This window comes from Sardina pilchardus, chromosome 15, assembly GCF_963854185.1.
Source record: "Sardina pilchardus chromosome 15, fSarPil1.1, whole genome shotgun sequence".
Taxonomy (NCBI): domain Eukaryota; kingdom Metazoa; phylum Chordata; class Actinopteri; order Clupeiformes; family Clupeidae; genus Sardina; species Sardina pilchardus.
The window spans coordinates 2429969-2443099 of record NC_085008.1 but is presented as its reverse complement, the minus strand read 5'-3'; the positions used below and the strand labels follow the sequence as shown (position 1 = coordinate 2443099).

General features: G+C 47.0%; 2 protein-coding genes across 7 annotated transcripts in view; both read left to right on the top strand.

Moving 5' to 3' along the window:
• The first annotated feature begins 1206 nt into the window (after positions 1-1206).
• On the top strand, positions 1207-7959 carry klhl26 (kelch-like family member 26). 4 transcript variants are annotated; one of them, XM_062556398.1, is made up of 3 exons: positions 1207-1274; positions 2662-2844; positions 3294-7959. In XM_062556398.1, exons 2-3 carry the CDS (start codon positions 2663-2665, stop codon positions 4873-4875), a joined length of 1764 nt encoding a protein of 587 aa, XP_062412382.1. In that variant the 5' UTR covers positions 1207-1274; position 2662; the 3' UTR covers positions 4876-7959. The 4 variants fall into 4 exon arrangements, with proteins under 4 accessions (XP_062412382.1, XP_062412383.1, XP_062412381.1 ...); XM_062556399.1 differs by having other exon boundaries at positions 1228-1274; positions 2716-2844; XM_062556397.1 differs by lacking the exon at positions 1207-1274 and adding an exon at positions 1308-1562.
• A 2664-nt stretch (positions 7960-10623) lies between these two features.
• The window catches only part of crtc1b (CREB regulated transcription coactivator 1b), a 17431-nt gene continuing 14923 nt past the window's right edge, over positions 10624-13131 (top strand). For 2 of the 3 annotated variants that reach the window (XM_062555946.1, XM_062555944.1), the window contains exons 1-3: positions 10624-10755; positions 12370-12486; positions 13079-13131. The exon at positions 13079-13131 is cut by the window's right edge and continues 87 nt beyond it. In XM_062555946.1, the coding sequence (XP_062411930.1) occupies positions 10630-10755; positions 12370-12486; positions 13079-13131 (296 nt within the window). In that variant the 5' untranslated portion in view covers positions 10624-10629. The remainder of the gene's footprint in view (positions 10756-12369; positions 12487-13078) is intronic. The other variant, XM_062555945.1, reaches the window with a different exon arrangement.

Here is a 13131-nt window from a genome sequence, read left to right as displayed (position 1 = left end):
GTTCAGTGTCGTATGCTATGAGAAGTTTCACGCTTCAAAGCAGAGCATTACTGCCACCACCTGGGCTGGAGTACGAAGCTAAAGCGCTCTAGTGCGCACCAGGATATGGGCCTACATACGTGTAATACAATGTCAAATAGGCATAATCAAAGATCCTTCATTGCCCTATCTGGCATAATCTTCTTCTTCAGAACACGAGTGATTAGACAACTGTATAATGACCATGAGTCTGTCACATTGTATTCCCTGTTTTTTCTCTCTTTGTGCATGCAAGTCGTTGATTCTGACAAGCATTTCTGGAAGCATTCCTCTTTGCGTGATACACAAAAACATGCGATGAACGAGTAAATCTGGAAAGACTCCAGTGGTGGTGATCCAAAACTACCTGTTGACCTGTAGCTCAACCTCCCTCTCTGTAGCCCACGTGGCAACCCACACAGAGGAGACTGTGCGCCCTTCTTTACGATATTTGTTTTGGCTGGGCCTGTTCATCATTGGCCATAGCAGAGGGTTGTTTTCACTGGGCCTGTTTATGGGCCATGCTAGAGGATCATTTTCTTCTCCTTTTCCCATTTGGCTTCCCCATTCCATTATAAAAATGCTGTATGGGACAAAAAAAATGCAGTTATACTAGTTTTTCTGAAAACAATGCAGTATACAATCATAAGTCCATGTCCACATTTTTGCATCTTATGAACTGCAAATAATTTATCCAAAACTGTAGTTGTCATAGAAAACTACAGTCTGACACTTGAAGTGTTATTTTTTTTTAGAGTTATTTTTTGTCAGGGCTGCTCTGACTCCGTGCTTATCTAGCCTCTCCAGATTAGATGCATACATCACTGAAGATGGCTCCACTGGGTCGAGAGGATTCAGGACACATGAGTAGGGGTAGCTTTCACTAAAGGAGTGAATAATGGTCCAATCCACCCTAAAGTGTGTGTACACTCACACTCACACACACACACATGAGTTAACCTACTCTCTCCGAAATATCATAAGAACCTTTTTTATTCAATACGAATATGTTTTAATAGCATACCTGGGGAAATAAATAAATGAAAACATACATTTTGAAAGGTGCGTAAACTAAAGTGATTTATTCGAAAAGGCACATTATGAGTATTAAATGCACATCACGACTACAGCCAGAAGCATAGGACGCTGTCACTCCCCGTTGCGCTCAAGTAGGCTGTACTCCGCCGCAGTTGGTGGCAGCAGACTACGCAGTCGGAGAAGAGGAGCAGCTGGCCGTGCGGAGTAGAAAGTGAATGGTTAGCCAGCGCCTTAGAATTTACTGCTTGATAGTGAATATCCGCGGTTTGTCCTGTTAAACGTGGCTTTATGGCTAGAACAGTGTTCCACATGGGCGGTGTCGAGGCGCAATTATTTGCGTGTGATTTAACTATCTCGTAGGCATGAGCTGCTCTCAGAAGCAATAGGTCCGCTTATGTAACTAGCAGAACGAATTAATTACGTTGTAAGTGACGGGCACGAGTGGTATTAAATGATTTCCGATTGCCTATATAAATGGCTATTTGGAGAGAAATGTCAACATCATGGTAAGCAGTCATATTTACGCATGATGCCCTGTGCAATTTACTTTGTAATCGAAGATGGCGGAGCTAGATGGGGAGTTCTCGAATCGCTCACAGAACAGGTGAGGATGATTATGGAAGGAGTGAAACCTTCAGACAAACCGGTTGCGTTATTACACTTGCACAAGTAATTAGGCTGCACGGAAATGCGATTTCTATTGGGTTCATAAAAGGTAATGGAAGGCGAGGCGTGTATGCGTGCGTGCGCTTAAACTCGACTTGCCGGGGATTCCGCGGTCGGCGTTAGTGACGCGTGGGCGGTTGTACTTTATTTGGTTGAAAAGGTTGATTTACTGTCCATTTGCTGTGTATTTCCATTCTCTTACCTAATCGTGTAGGTTTCAAATAACATAGCCTGCACATCAATAATGCACGGACTGCTACCAATCTCATCGTCCTATGTTTTGCAGCGAATGCATTTCTGCACCTTATGATTCATTTGGCTTCCTAATCTCACACTGTGGGATCTAGGTTGCTTTCAAGGGACGCGTGGCTCACGGTAGCACAATATGTCCTCTGGTTTCACAAATTCAAATGAACTTAAATATTTTATAATTGACCTTGTCATTTGGACTGGACTTTGTTTCAGTGCATTGAGTGTTGTTGATGTGTACATTTGTCTGCGCGTAGACCATCAAACAGGGGCCTGCGCTGGAGTGTTGTCAGAGGAGATATCTTTCCGACTACTGAATAATTTAGGACAACTGGCGGTTGAAAGTTTAGTGTTGATGACTGTTCTGGGAACCTGGAGACCGGAATAGATTAGGGTCTGTGTTTGGAAGGGCTAGTTTAGAGAGATGTCCATGTTTACAAGTGTTAGTATCTAGATGTCTCACCGTAATTTCCCGACTATTAGCCGCGGCTTATACGTTGATTTTGCACATTTTCTTCAGCTATGAGGTTTATACAGGGGGGCAGTTAATATGGTGTTAATATGGTTTTGTTTCTTTTAACTTGCATAAAACACAGTCCTGCGGCTTATACACAATGAGGCTTATATGCTGGAAATTACTGTAAGTCACATGATTAACTGACCATGTGAATGCGTTGCTCTCCTTCGCAGTATGGCCAACAAGAACAGCACCCTGCGTTGCACATTTTCTGCTCCCACACACAGTAGCACACTCTTGCAGGGGCTGTCGGCCCTGCGTCAACAAGGACAACTGCTGGACGTGGTGCTGGCCATCAACGAAGAGCGGTTCCAAGTCCACAAGGCAGTGCTCGCCTCCTGCAGTGACTACTTCAGGTGAAACGGAAAGTCTTGTTAGTAGGGAGACACGAGTAGAATTGGCTCTGCACAGTCCTGTCTGATTAATGTGCTGTTATTGCAGTCAGCATGTTACTCTTTTAAAGCATTAAATGGCACAATGATATGTCAGTGCACCACAAGGGGCGGTGGAAGTGTAGTGGGTAAGGAGCTGGGCTAGCGTGCAGTAGCTTGAAGTACTGTAGCTTGAAAGCTGTCGGTTCAATTCCGCCCTTGAGAAAGGCACTTGACCCCAAGTTGCTCCAGCGACAATGTAATCCCTTGTAATATAGTTGATATATATTTTTGTCACTTTGGACAAAACGTGTCTGTTTAATGTAATGTAGTGTAATTTGAGCGTTTTTTCCTGTCCTGTTTTCTGACCCTCTTGTCTTCTCTCCTCTCCTCCTCCCTCCCTGGCGTCTGGTGCCCCTGGGTCCCCCCCACAGAGCGATGTTCACGGGGGGCATGAAGGAGTCCAAGCAGGACACCATTGAGCTGAAGGGCCTGTCTGCGCGCGGCCTGAAGCACATCATTGACTTTGCGTACAGCTCGGAGGTGACCCTTGACCTGGACTGCATCCAGGACGTGCTGGGGGCGGCGGTGTTCCTGCAGATGGTGCCGGTGGTGGAGCTGTGCGAGGAGTTCCTCAAGTCGGCCATGAGCGTGGAGACGTGCCTGAACATCGGCCAGATGGCCACCACCTTCAGCCTGGCCTCGCTCAAGGAGTCGGTGGACGCCTTCACCTTCCGCCACTTCCTGCAGATCGCCCAGGAGGACGACTTCCTGCACATCCCCATGGAGCGCCTGGTCTTCTTCCTGCGGAGCAACAAGCTGAAGAACTGCAAGGAGGTGGAGCTGTTCCAGGCGGCCGTGCGCTGGCTGCAGCACGAGGAGTCGCGGCGGGCGCGCGCCAACGAGGTGCTGTGCCACGTGCGCTTCCCGCTCATGCGCTCGTCCGAGCTGGTGGACAGCGTCCAGACGGTGGACGTCATGGTGGAGGACGTGCTGTGCCGCCAGTTCCTGCTGGAGGCCTTCAACTACCAGATCCTGCCCTTCCGGCAGCACGAGATGCAGTCGGCGCGCACGCTGATCCGCTCGGACGTGGTGTCGCTCATCACCTTCGGCGGGACGCCGTACACCGACAACGACCGCACGGTCAGCAGCAAGGTCTTCTTCCTGCCGGACGCGGCCGCGCGGCAGTTCAAGGAGCTCGGGGAGATGGAGACGGGCTGCAGCCACGCGTGCGTGTCCGTCCTGGACAACTTCGTGTACGTGGTGGGCGGTCAGCACCTGCAGTACCGCAGCGGCGAGGGCGCGGTGGACGTGTGCTTCCGGTACGATCCGCACCTCGGCCAGTGGCTCCGCATCCAGCCCATGCACGAGAGCCGCATCCAGTTCCAGCTCACCGTGCTGCAGGGGCAGCTGTACGCCACCGGGGGGCGCAACCGCTCCGGCAGCCTGTCCTCCGTGGAGTGCTACTGCCCCAAGAAGAACGAGTGGACGTACGTGGAGCCGCTGAAGCGCCGCGTCTGGGGCCACGCCGGCACCGCCTGCCGCGACAAGCTCTACGTGTCCGGCGGCTACGGCGTCTCCGTGGAGGACAAGAAGACGCTGCACTGCTACGACCCGGCCGCCGACCAGTGGAGCTTCAAGGCGTCGATGAACGAGCCGCGCGTCCTGCACGCCATGATCGGCGCCGGCGGCCGCGTCTACGCTCTGGGCGGCCGCATGGACCACGTGGACCGCTGCTTCGACGTGCTGGCCGTGGAGTCGTACGCCCCCGAGAGCGACCAGTGGACCACGCTCAGCCCCATGCGCGCGGGTCAGTCGGAGGCGGCCTGCTGCCTGCTGGCCGGCAAGATCTACGTCGTGGGCGGCTACAACTGGCACCTGAACAACGTGACGAGCATCGTGCAGGTGTACAACACGGAGACGGACGAGTGGGAGAGGGACCTGCATTTCCCAGAGTCCTTTGCGGGAATCGCGTGCACGCCGATCATACTCCCACAGACCACGACTCAGCGGTGAGCTCCTCTGGTCCACACGTGGGGGGGGGGGGGGGGGGTTTAGGTCACATACGCTGACGGCCGGGACTCCCTCGCCCCCCCGCCCCCCCGCCTGCCCCTCCCCCCTTTCAGGCTTCTGTTCTAGACCAAAACTGTGCAGACAACTCTCAGGACATTCCATAGCTCGTGTGTCTGGCGAGGTGAGGGGACGAACCAGTGAATGAATGTTGTTTTCAGGTGCATCGTGGGTATCAGGGAGACACTGCCTTGTCGTCTTGTCCCTGTGTGTGTGCTACTACACGGTACGTAGATCACTGTAAGAGGCACTGTCTGTGTCCCGCTGTTCTTGATGCTAAGGTGCCTGCCAACATGAACAACTTCAACAACACAAGATTTACAAATGAGTCCTTCACTCGTGTGAGGCTCCCGCAGGTGCAGGGGGCGAGAGGGGCATATCCTCCTGGCGTAGAAATACGAGATATCATGGGTGAAAACGAAGATATGATTGTAACACACTATTCCTCAATGCTCATGTACTCTCCTTCCGTTCAGCACAGTGTGTGTGTGTGTGTATTGTGTGTGTGTGTGTGTGTGACTCACCTACAGTAGCCGTCTTGTCTTGTCTTCTGTGACCCCGTGTGACCCCATGGGGCTATGAGAGGATGTCACAGCGCAGCTGAGGAGTAGAGGTGGGGAATGAGTCATAATCTATACCATACTGTAGATGTGCAGTGTTAATCTAACCGTTACTACGGCTGCTAATCTAAAGCTGGTGCTACAGAGCACTATGATACTAAAAAGGAACACGCCACCATTTTATGAAATTGGGTTATTCACTGTCTCCCCTACAGTTAGATATGATGATGAGTTAGATATTCCGGCAGCACCCCGCTATATTAGCTTAGCATAGTGAATGGAATCTCTTATTGCCGGATAGCATGTTGTGAGTAAAAGTGATGCAACAAAAAGCAAATAAACTCCAAGTACATCTTGTGGCCTGTGTATTCACAATGAGTACAAATGACAATGCAGATTAAAACGAGGCAATTCCCTAGGCAGGTATTGACTTGGGACTATATTGGGGCAAAGTAGCAGTGCTTCGCCCCAGTAGTCCAAGTCAATATCTGTCTAGGAAATCACCTCATCTTAATCCACATTGCCATTCGTTGTGAATACAGAGGAGGCCACAAGAAGTGGATCACTTTTACTCATGACATGTTACTGGGCAACGAGAGATTCCATTCACTGTGCTAGGCTACGCTATCAGGGGGCACTGCCAGGCTGAGACGATGCATTCACGCAGATAAAAATGCTTTTACTCACTTATCTAACTGTAGGGGAGACGGTGAATAATCCAGTTTTATAAAACAGTGGCGTGTTCTTTAAGGGAAACTGAAAGAGGACACAGACTAAAGTCTCTATATCTTCCTGGTTTGTTCATGTAGCGGTGACACTTGAAATGAAGATATTTATTTACACTTTTTTATTTTTAAGCACAACATTTGACTCTTAAATGGCTAGCCATTTAGACGATTTCACCATGTTGCCTTGGTTTGTGTATTTTAAGTCTTACTGGTATTAATTATTGTTGCATTGCATGACAATTGAGAAAGCACATTACATTTCCCAAATGCATTTTAAGTCTTATAAGAAATGAGAATGTATCGTTGATCATACTTGCACCTGATCATGAAGATGTCTTAAAGCTGAAGTAGTGTTCGGAGAAGCCTGGATGGTCATTTTCTAAGCCTGCGCATCATGAAGATTTAATGTCCAGTTGCGGGGGAATAAGCTCTTATTTACTTAGGCTATTTACTTGTCATTTTATCTGTTGTATTATTACTTAAATTCTGCATTCCTTTCTCCTAATTCATTTCTGTTTGAATGTATTTAACAAGTCTGGCTGACAACTCCCAAAAAAAATGCCAAAAGCAGAAGTTAGATGCTGATGTTGTCATTCCATTATAGTTTGTTTACCTAAACTTTGTGTTTACTTATTTTGTCTGTAGCATTTGTTCACATTCCATAAGAAAGCACGTCCCTTTTCCTGGGGGATGAGAGTGCTCAGTTTCAGGTCATTTTTAAACAGGTCATCCATTATATGGAGAAGGAAGGCGATTTCTCTCGTTTGCACTTTTAGAGTCACCGCAAATTTAACAGGCTGTAGTGGAACTAGCAAGGAGGGCCCCAAACACTTTGGACTAAGAACAAATTAATTAGCTTCAGACTTGGTGATGGTGTCTGCTTGCTAAAGACACATGCAGAACCCATGACCAGTTTAGCAGCATCTAAAGATAATCCCTCGGATCAATAAAATAAAAGCCCTTCGAGGCACTTAAACCACGCTCATCACTATCTTCTTCTGCGTGCCAGACAGCTCTGCGCTAGAGGCCCCAAATAAAGGTTTTTGTCTCGTCCTCTATGAGAGAGTAGAGCCCACAGGGACTGACACCAAGTACTATGATTTGTTTTGTAGGTTTAATTTTAGCACACATAGCTTTTGAGTTGACTGGGGACAGCTCTGCTGCCAGTATGCCAGCATGACTGTCACAGAATTCTTTGTTCCAAGGAGTGCTTTAGAAGCTATTCTCGCGGTGTGATACGACTTCCTTTGAAACGATTTAGTTGAAAATAAATTAGCATGTGCACTTTGTATTCTGAAGAGTATGTCTGTTGGTTATGTTGTGCTGATGTCCCCAGAGAGAGAGAGAGAGAGAGAGAAACTGTAAGGGGAAAGTATGCTAAACGCTAACGTATAGGCATTATTTGAGTGCTGTGGTGTTACTCTGTTGAATGTAGAGTCTTAACTCCCGTGCGTTTCTCTTCCGTGTGTGTGCACTTGTGAATCTGTCTGTCCAGTGTTCTGCCCAATGTTCTGCCCGTGCTAATCAACATGTGGAAACAGCTCACTCTGTGGGGCACTGAATGTTCTCTATTTGTTGCCACTTTTACTGTCTTTTTGTCCAGTCGGTTTGTATGTATGTATGTTTGTTTTGTTTGTTTGTTTGTTTGTTTATTTTGTTTGTTTATTTTATCACTTGCCTAAAATGAAATCGTGTGTTTCAAAAAAGCTTAATTTGTGGTTAAAAATAAAAATTTTGTTAAATTCAAATCAGATGTTTGAGTTTATCTCTGAAGGAAAATGAGTATTAATACCAGACTGTCATGTGTTAAGTGGAAAACACATGTAATTCTTCCCAACTTCAGACAGGTAGGTTGCCCACAAGGCTTCTGCTACTGTTGAATGCCATGCCACTGTAGAGTAGTTGACCAGCAAGCACACACAGATTCGTGTTTAGATTAGATTCGTGTGATTAGATTCATTTTCCAACATTTGATTTTTCCATATATTTGATATATTACACTAGCTTGACTAATGATAATACTAGCAAGACAAACTATCATTGTGTCCGGAAGTGTTTCCTTTATGGGAAACCATGCAGTGCTATCAGTGTCCTCTTTTCCATGCCAGTCCAGATGCAGTGCTATCAGGCCAGTCCAGATGCAGTGCCATCAGTGCCCTCTCCTCCAGGCCAGTCCAGATGCAGTGCTATCAGTGCTCTCTCCAGGCCAGTCCAGATGCAGTGCTATCAGTGCTCTCTCCAGGCCAGTCCAGATGCAGTGCTAATGCCCTCTCCTCCAGGCCCGTCCAAGGGTGCCTCTCATTTGGGCTTTTATATGTCCTCCCTCGCTCCTCGGGCCTCGATCCTCACTGATCTACATAAAGAATGATGGGGGGGGGGGGGGGGGGGGGCAATTGGATAGTCTATCCAGTGTTAGTTATAGATCAGTGGGAACGCCCCTCGAGGATCGAGGAAATGCAGTGCTATCAGTGCTCTCTCCTCCTGGCCAGCCCAGAGTAGTCCATGGAGGAATAGCTGTAGCAGCACAGCCGTGATTTTCTTCTGTCCAATACACACACAACACACAACAAGATCTCTCTGGCCCCTTCTCAACCTCTCCTCAATCCTCGACGCTCGGTCCTCCAGGTTCGTTCCCACTGATCTACCGTAATACACACACCAACACACAATAAGATCTCTCTGGCCCCTTCTCAACCTCTCTCCTCGATGCTCGGTCCTCCAGGCTCGTTCCCATTGATCTATAACCAACACTGGATAGACTATCCCATTGTTGCCGCCACATCATTCTTTATCTAGAGGGAACGAGGGCCGAGGAAGGAAGGAGGGGAGGATATATAAAAAGACAAAATGAGAGGCGCCCTCTCTCTCTCCGTTAACTCTCGTCTATTACATCTCTAAAGCAAGCTCCTGCAGGGAGATGAGATGCCCTTAAGCCCAAACGCCCGCCCATATGCCCACACGGCCTTCAGCAGGACACTAACGCCCGGCCCACGCCCACATGACAGGACACTAACGCCCGGCCCATGCCCGCATGGCAGGACACTAACGCCCGGCCCACGCCCACACGGCCTTCAGCAGGACACTAACGCCCGGCCCATGCCCACATGACAGGACACTAACGCCCGGCCCATGCCCACATGGCAGGACACTAATGCCCGGCCCACGCCCACATGGCCTTCAGCAGGACACTAGCCACACTGCTGCTGATGCCCATGCCAGGTTTGTGCTATTGTTGTACGCTAAATGGAGCAAATAGGACGCTAACGTGAGAAGCAGAATACAGCAGTACATAAATTACGTCCATTTCCTACCTACTCATCGTCTCTGACATGAAGGCAACATGTGCGGGATCCTGTATGCAGACAAACAGCAAAACAGGAGGAAAAAGTCATCAGCTACTGTACCATTTGGCCAACTGTACATTTGCATGTTTGAGTTTGTGTTTGATGAAAACTAAAATGTGCTAGCGTCTGCTCTTGACAACAGCGTCTGCTCTTGACAACAGATTCTGTGGCCTTCTGTGCTCTGTGTTTTGGTCCGAAGGTTTCTGTGTTGGGAGTTTCTGTATTTCCAACATTTGTGGAAACATACTGAACTTAATGGATGCTATCCTCACCGAGTTACCACTCTATAAAATCCCAACTCAAGACCAATAAATAAGGGAAAAACAACCGCTTCTAATCATGTCCTTGGAATTATCACCAATGTTGTAAGGTGTATTTGCATATAGTGTGATGATGAATAAACGTATGAAAGAGAGGATCAAAACAAGAAGAGGGACTGCACACATGAGTCCAAACTTCAAAGAAACATACAAATAAATATAATATAAAGAGAACATTTCAAAATGGTATTGTTTGGAACTGTGTGTGGACTTTACTGGCCTATAGGACTTTGTGTTGCACTTGACAAGTTTTGTAAATGTTCACACACTTGCTCCTTTTTCATGAATGAACCACAAGATAAAGTTAGACACACACATCCTTGTTCAATCATCTGGGAATAACTAATATGATCTACAGCTCGCAAAAGGTAGGCTAATACACATTTCCATTAGGCTACACATATGAGGAGCCGAGCCTATGGTAAGGACAATTAGTCTACACCCCTGACCAGTGGTTAATAGTCATGGGTGTCTATTCCATGTCTATTATGGCACTATTAATAAATATCTGCAATATTGTCCTGTGGGGGTATTTTACAATGTCTCTTTATTAGACGAGCTCAGTGTAATATTGCATATGGTGTTATATCACTATTCTAGACATTATAGACTTAGAAACTCGTGACAATGTAAACTTCATTCATAAAATGTCCATGGACTTCAAAATCCATCATTCTGCGCGTCATGACGACGCCCAATGCTGCTGCTCACGTGTTACGCAATGTTCTGTTTTGGAGAAGAACGGAAGATGGCGACCTCAAACAATCCGCGAAAATTTAGCGAGAAAATCGCTTTACACAATCAGAAACAGGCTGAGGAGACAGCTGCCTTTGAAGAGGTCATGAAGGATCTCAACATAACTAGAGCTGCACGGGTATGCGTCTTTACTTACGGACGTTGTCGCAGGCGTGCTACCATACGTAGCAACATTAAAATAACCAGAGACAGCTACTGCTGCCAAGCCAGTATGCCAATGGTAGCTTCCTAGACAGGTCTGTAGGCTACTGTGTGGTACGGTGACACATTACTAGTTGGGCAACTAGGTTAACAAAACAGTTGTGTCATGCCATTCATGGATTATTTTTAACTGCACGGTTGTTGACTACTGTGAACAAACATGCTATGCGTTTTCACAAGTGTACCGATGCTTCAAAAATCCTTGCCAGCGAGCTCACCTGCTATCATCAGCTAGCTTAGTGTCGGCATATGTATGTTGACTAACGTTAAATCAGAGATAGTGACAGCACCTTGTCTTCAACAGTGTCAACCCCATGTCAGTTCTCCTCGAGGATCCCATCTTAATATCTGTAGCCTATTTGTTTTTGCCAGAATTATATCAGTCTATTTTTGCAATATTTGACAGAAAGTATAGAGTATGGATTTTCATAGATTAACAGCTGTATTGCTGGTTGACGTTTAAGTTATTTACCTAATGAAAGCTGTGGCTTCCTATATCCAAACCTTACATGGATGACAGGCGGGGAAGGAACTTGTGATATGGAAGCGTTTTCTTAGTTTTCCAGTGGCAATCATAAGGAAGGCATCGAAATTATCCCCCATGCAATAACATAAAAGCTGTGGCCAGCGGTTAGAGATAAATCTCAAATCCTCGAGTGATGCGCTGCCGCTCAGGATGCTGTTTTGCAAATAAACGTAGACACGTGAACAGAGGTAGCCTATGTTAGGCAGTTCAAGGCTGGCGCTTGATTATATTGTAGCCTGCTCAGTAGCTGACAATGCTTTCTTCGCTGGTTTATTGTAGCCTGTTTTCATATCCTACGGTTATCGAGCCTGTCATTCAAAACAGGGAGGTAGGCTATTGCACTTGATGATAAAGCAGGTGACATATAGGCCTAGGATCTATAGGGCGATGCTTGTCAAAGTAAATTTGCAGGGAATGAGCTCATCATGTGGATTTCATATCACCTCTGAATGCCTTGACCAAATGTGCACTGTTGACTGCTCTCCCTCTTTTCTTTACCAAGTTTAGTTTTTTATTTGCTTTTCATTATTAGTACATTTCCCACCTGATCTATTGCCTCTGAGTGGCTTAAATGCATCCTAAATCATTGACCACAATATGAGTTGTTCTCATAGCAGTTCTGAAGTCCTATTGTAAACCGAAGTGGCAGGAATGAGGGACTGTCTGGCTGTCTGGTTGTACATTTATGCAGGGGTTGGTTTTAAGCCCCATTGAAGTTCCTTGTGTGTGTGTGTGTGTGTGTGTGTGTGTGTGTGTGTGTGTGTGTGTGTGTGTGTGAAATGACTGGCCGAGCCCTTAAGCCTGTTCTCACTGCCTTGCCTACTGCTGCAAGAAGCCCCGAGTGCCCCCCCCTCTCCCCCCCCTCCCCCCCCCCCCCAGTCTCTTAAAGTACCCTGCCACTCATCCTTTAAGAACTCGTGCCCCACACTCATTCATCTTCTAGCCCATTCATGATCTCCCCCATTATGCATTTTGCAGTCATTCATGCACTTTTACTTTGCACAGTTGCAGTTGCAGAAGACCCAGTATTTGCAGCTAGGGCAGAGTCGCGGTCAGTGCTATGGAGGGTCACTGCCCAATGTCAATCAGATTGGGGATAGCAGCACTGACCTGCCTTTTCAGGTGAGCTTCTAGAACTTTCTCACTTCCCAAAAAAGCTGTTCTCTTTCAATGCTATGTGTCGAAAGGGTGAAGTTCACAAACTTAGTTGCAAAATGTCTGGATTTTTTTTTGGCTTGCAAAAGTAGTTGCAAACAACAGCCCAAGTAAGGCGCTGCCCTTATCTGGTGTGCAATGGCTATGTGTAATCCTGTACATTATCTCCCCATGTACTTGACTGCTGAGGCAGTGTGAGATGGCTTCTTCATTAGAAGAGAGAAAACGTTTCCACATCACACTGTCCAATGCTAGTCTGACACCGGTGACCAAAACCAGGACAAACTGAGAATGCCATTGCTTCCTATTTCATTGCTTTCCATTTGTTAAACATTTGCAAGATTACGAGGCAAAGAATTCTCATTGCTTTTGAGCTTGCTTATTTTGGCCCATCCCTGAGCCCCTGTTCAGACGCATTACCCTTTGGTTGATTTAAGAAGTTCTGGTTCAGATAATGTCCCCCAGTCCATGATACCTCTTTGTAAGCCATCCCTGTGTTAGAATAAACAGGTACAGGTGAGGTGTGTTAAACGTTTTCAAGTGTGCTCACTCCTGGCAGAACTCTTTCCAGACGAATGCCCTGGACACCAGTCGGAGCACACGTCACCACGG

Coding starts and splice junctions, on each gene's coding strand:
- klhl26 (XM_062556396.1), top strand. CDS start 1,617: ATGGCGGAGCTAGATGGGGAGTTCTCGAATCGCTCACAGAACAG. Junction 1,661..2,661: donor TCGAATCGCTCACAGAACAG/GTGAGGATGATT, acceptor TCTCCTTCGCAG/TATGGCCAACAAGAACAGCA. Junction 2,845..3,293: donor TCCTGCAGTGACTACTTCAG/GTGAAACGGAAA, acceptor TCCCCCCCACAG/AGCGATGTTCACGGGGGGCA.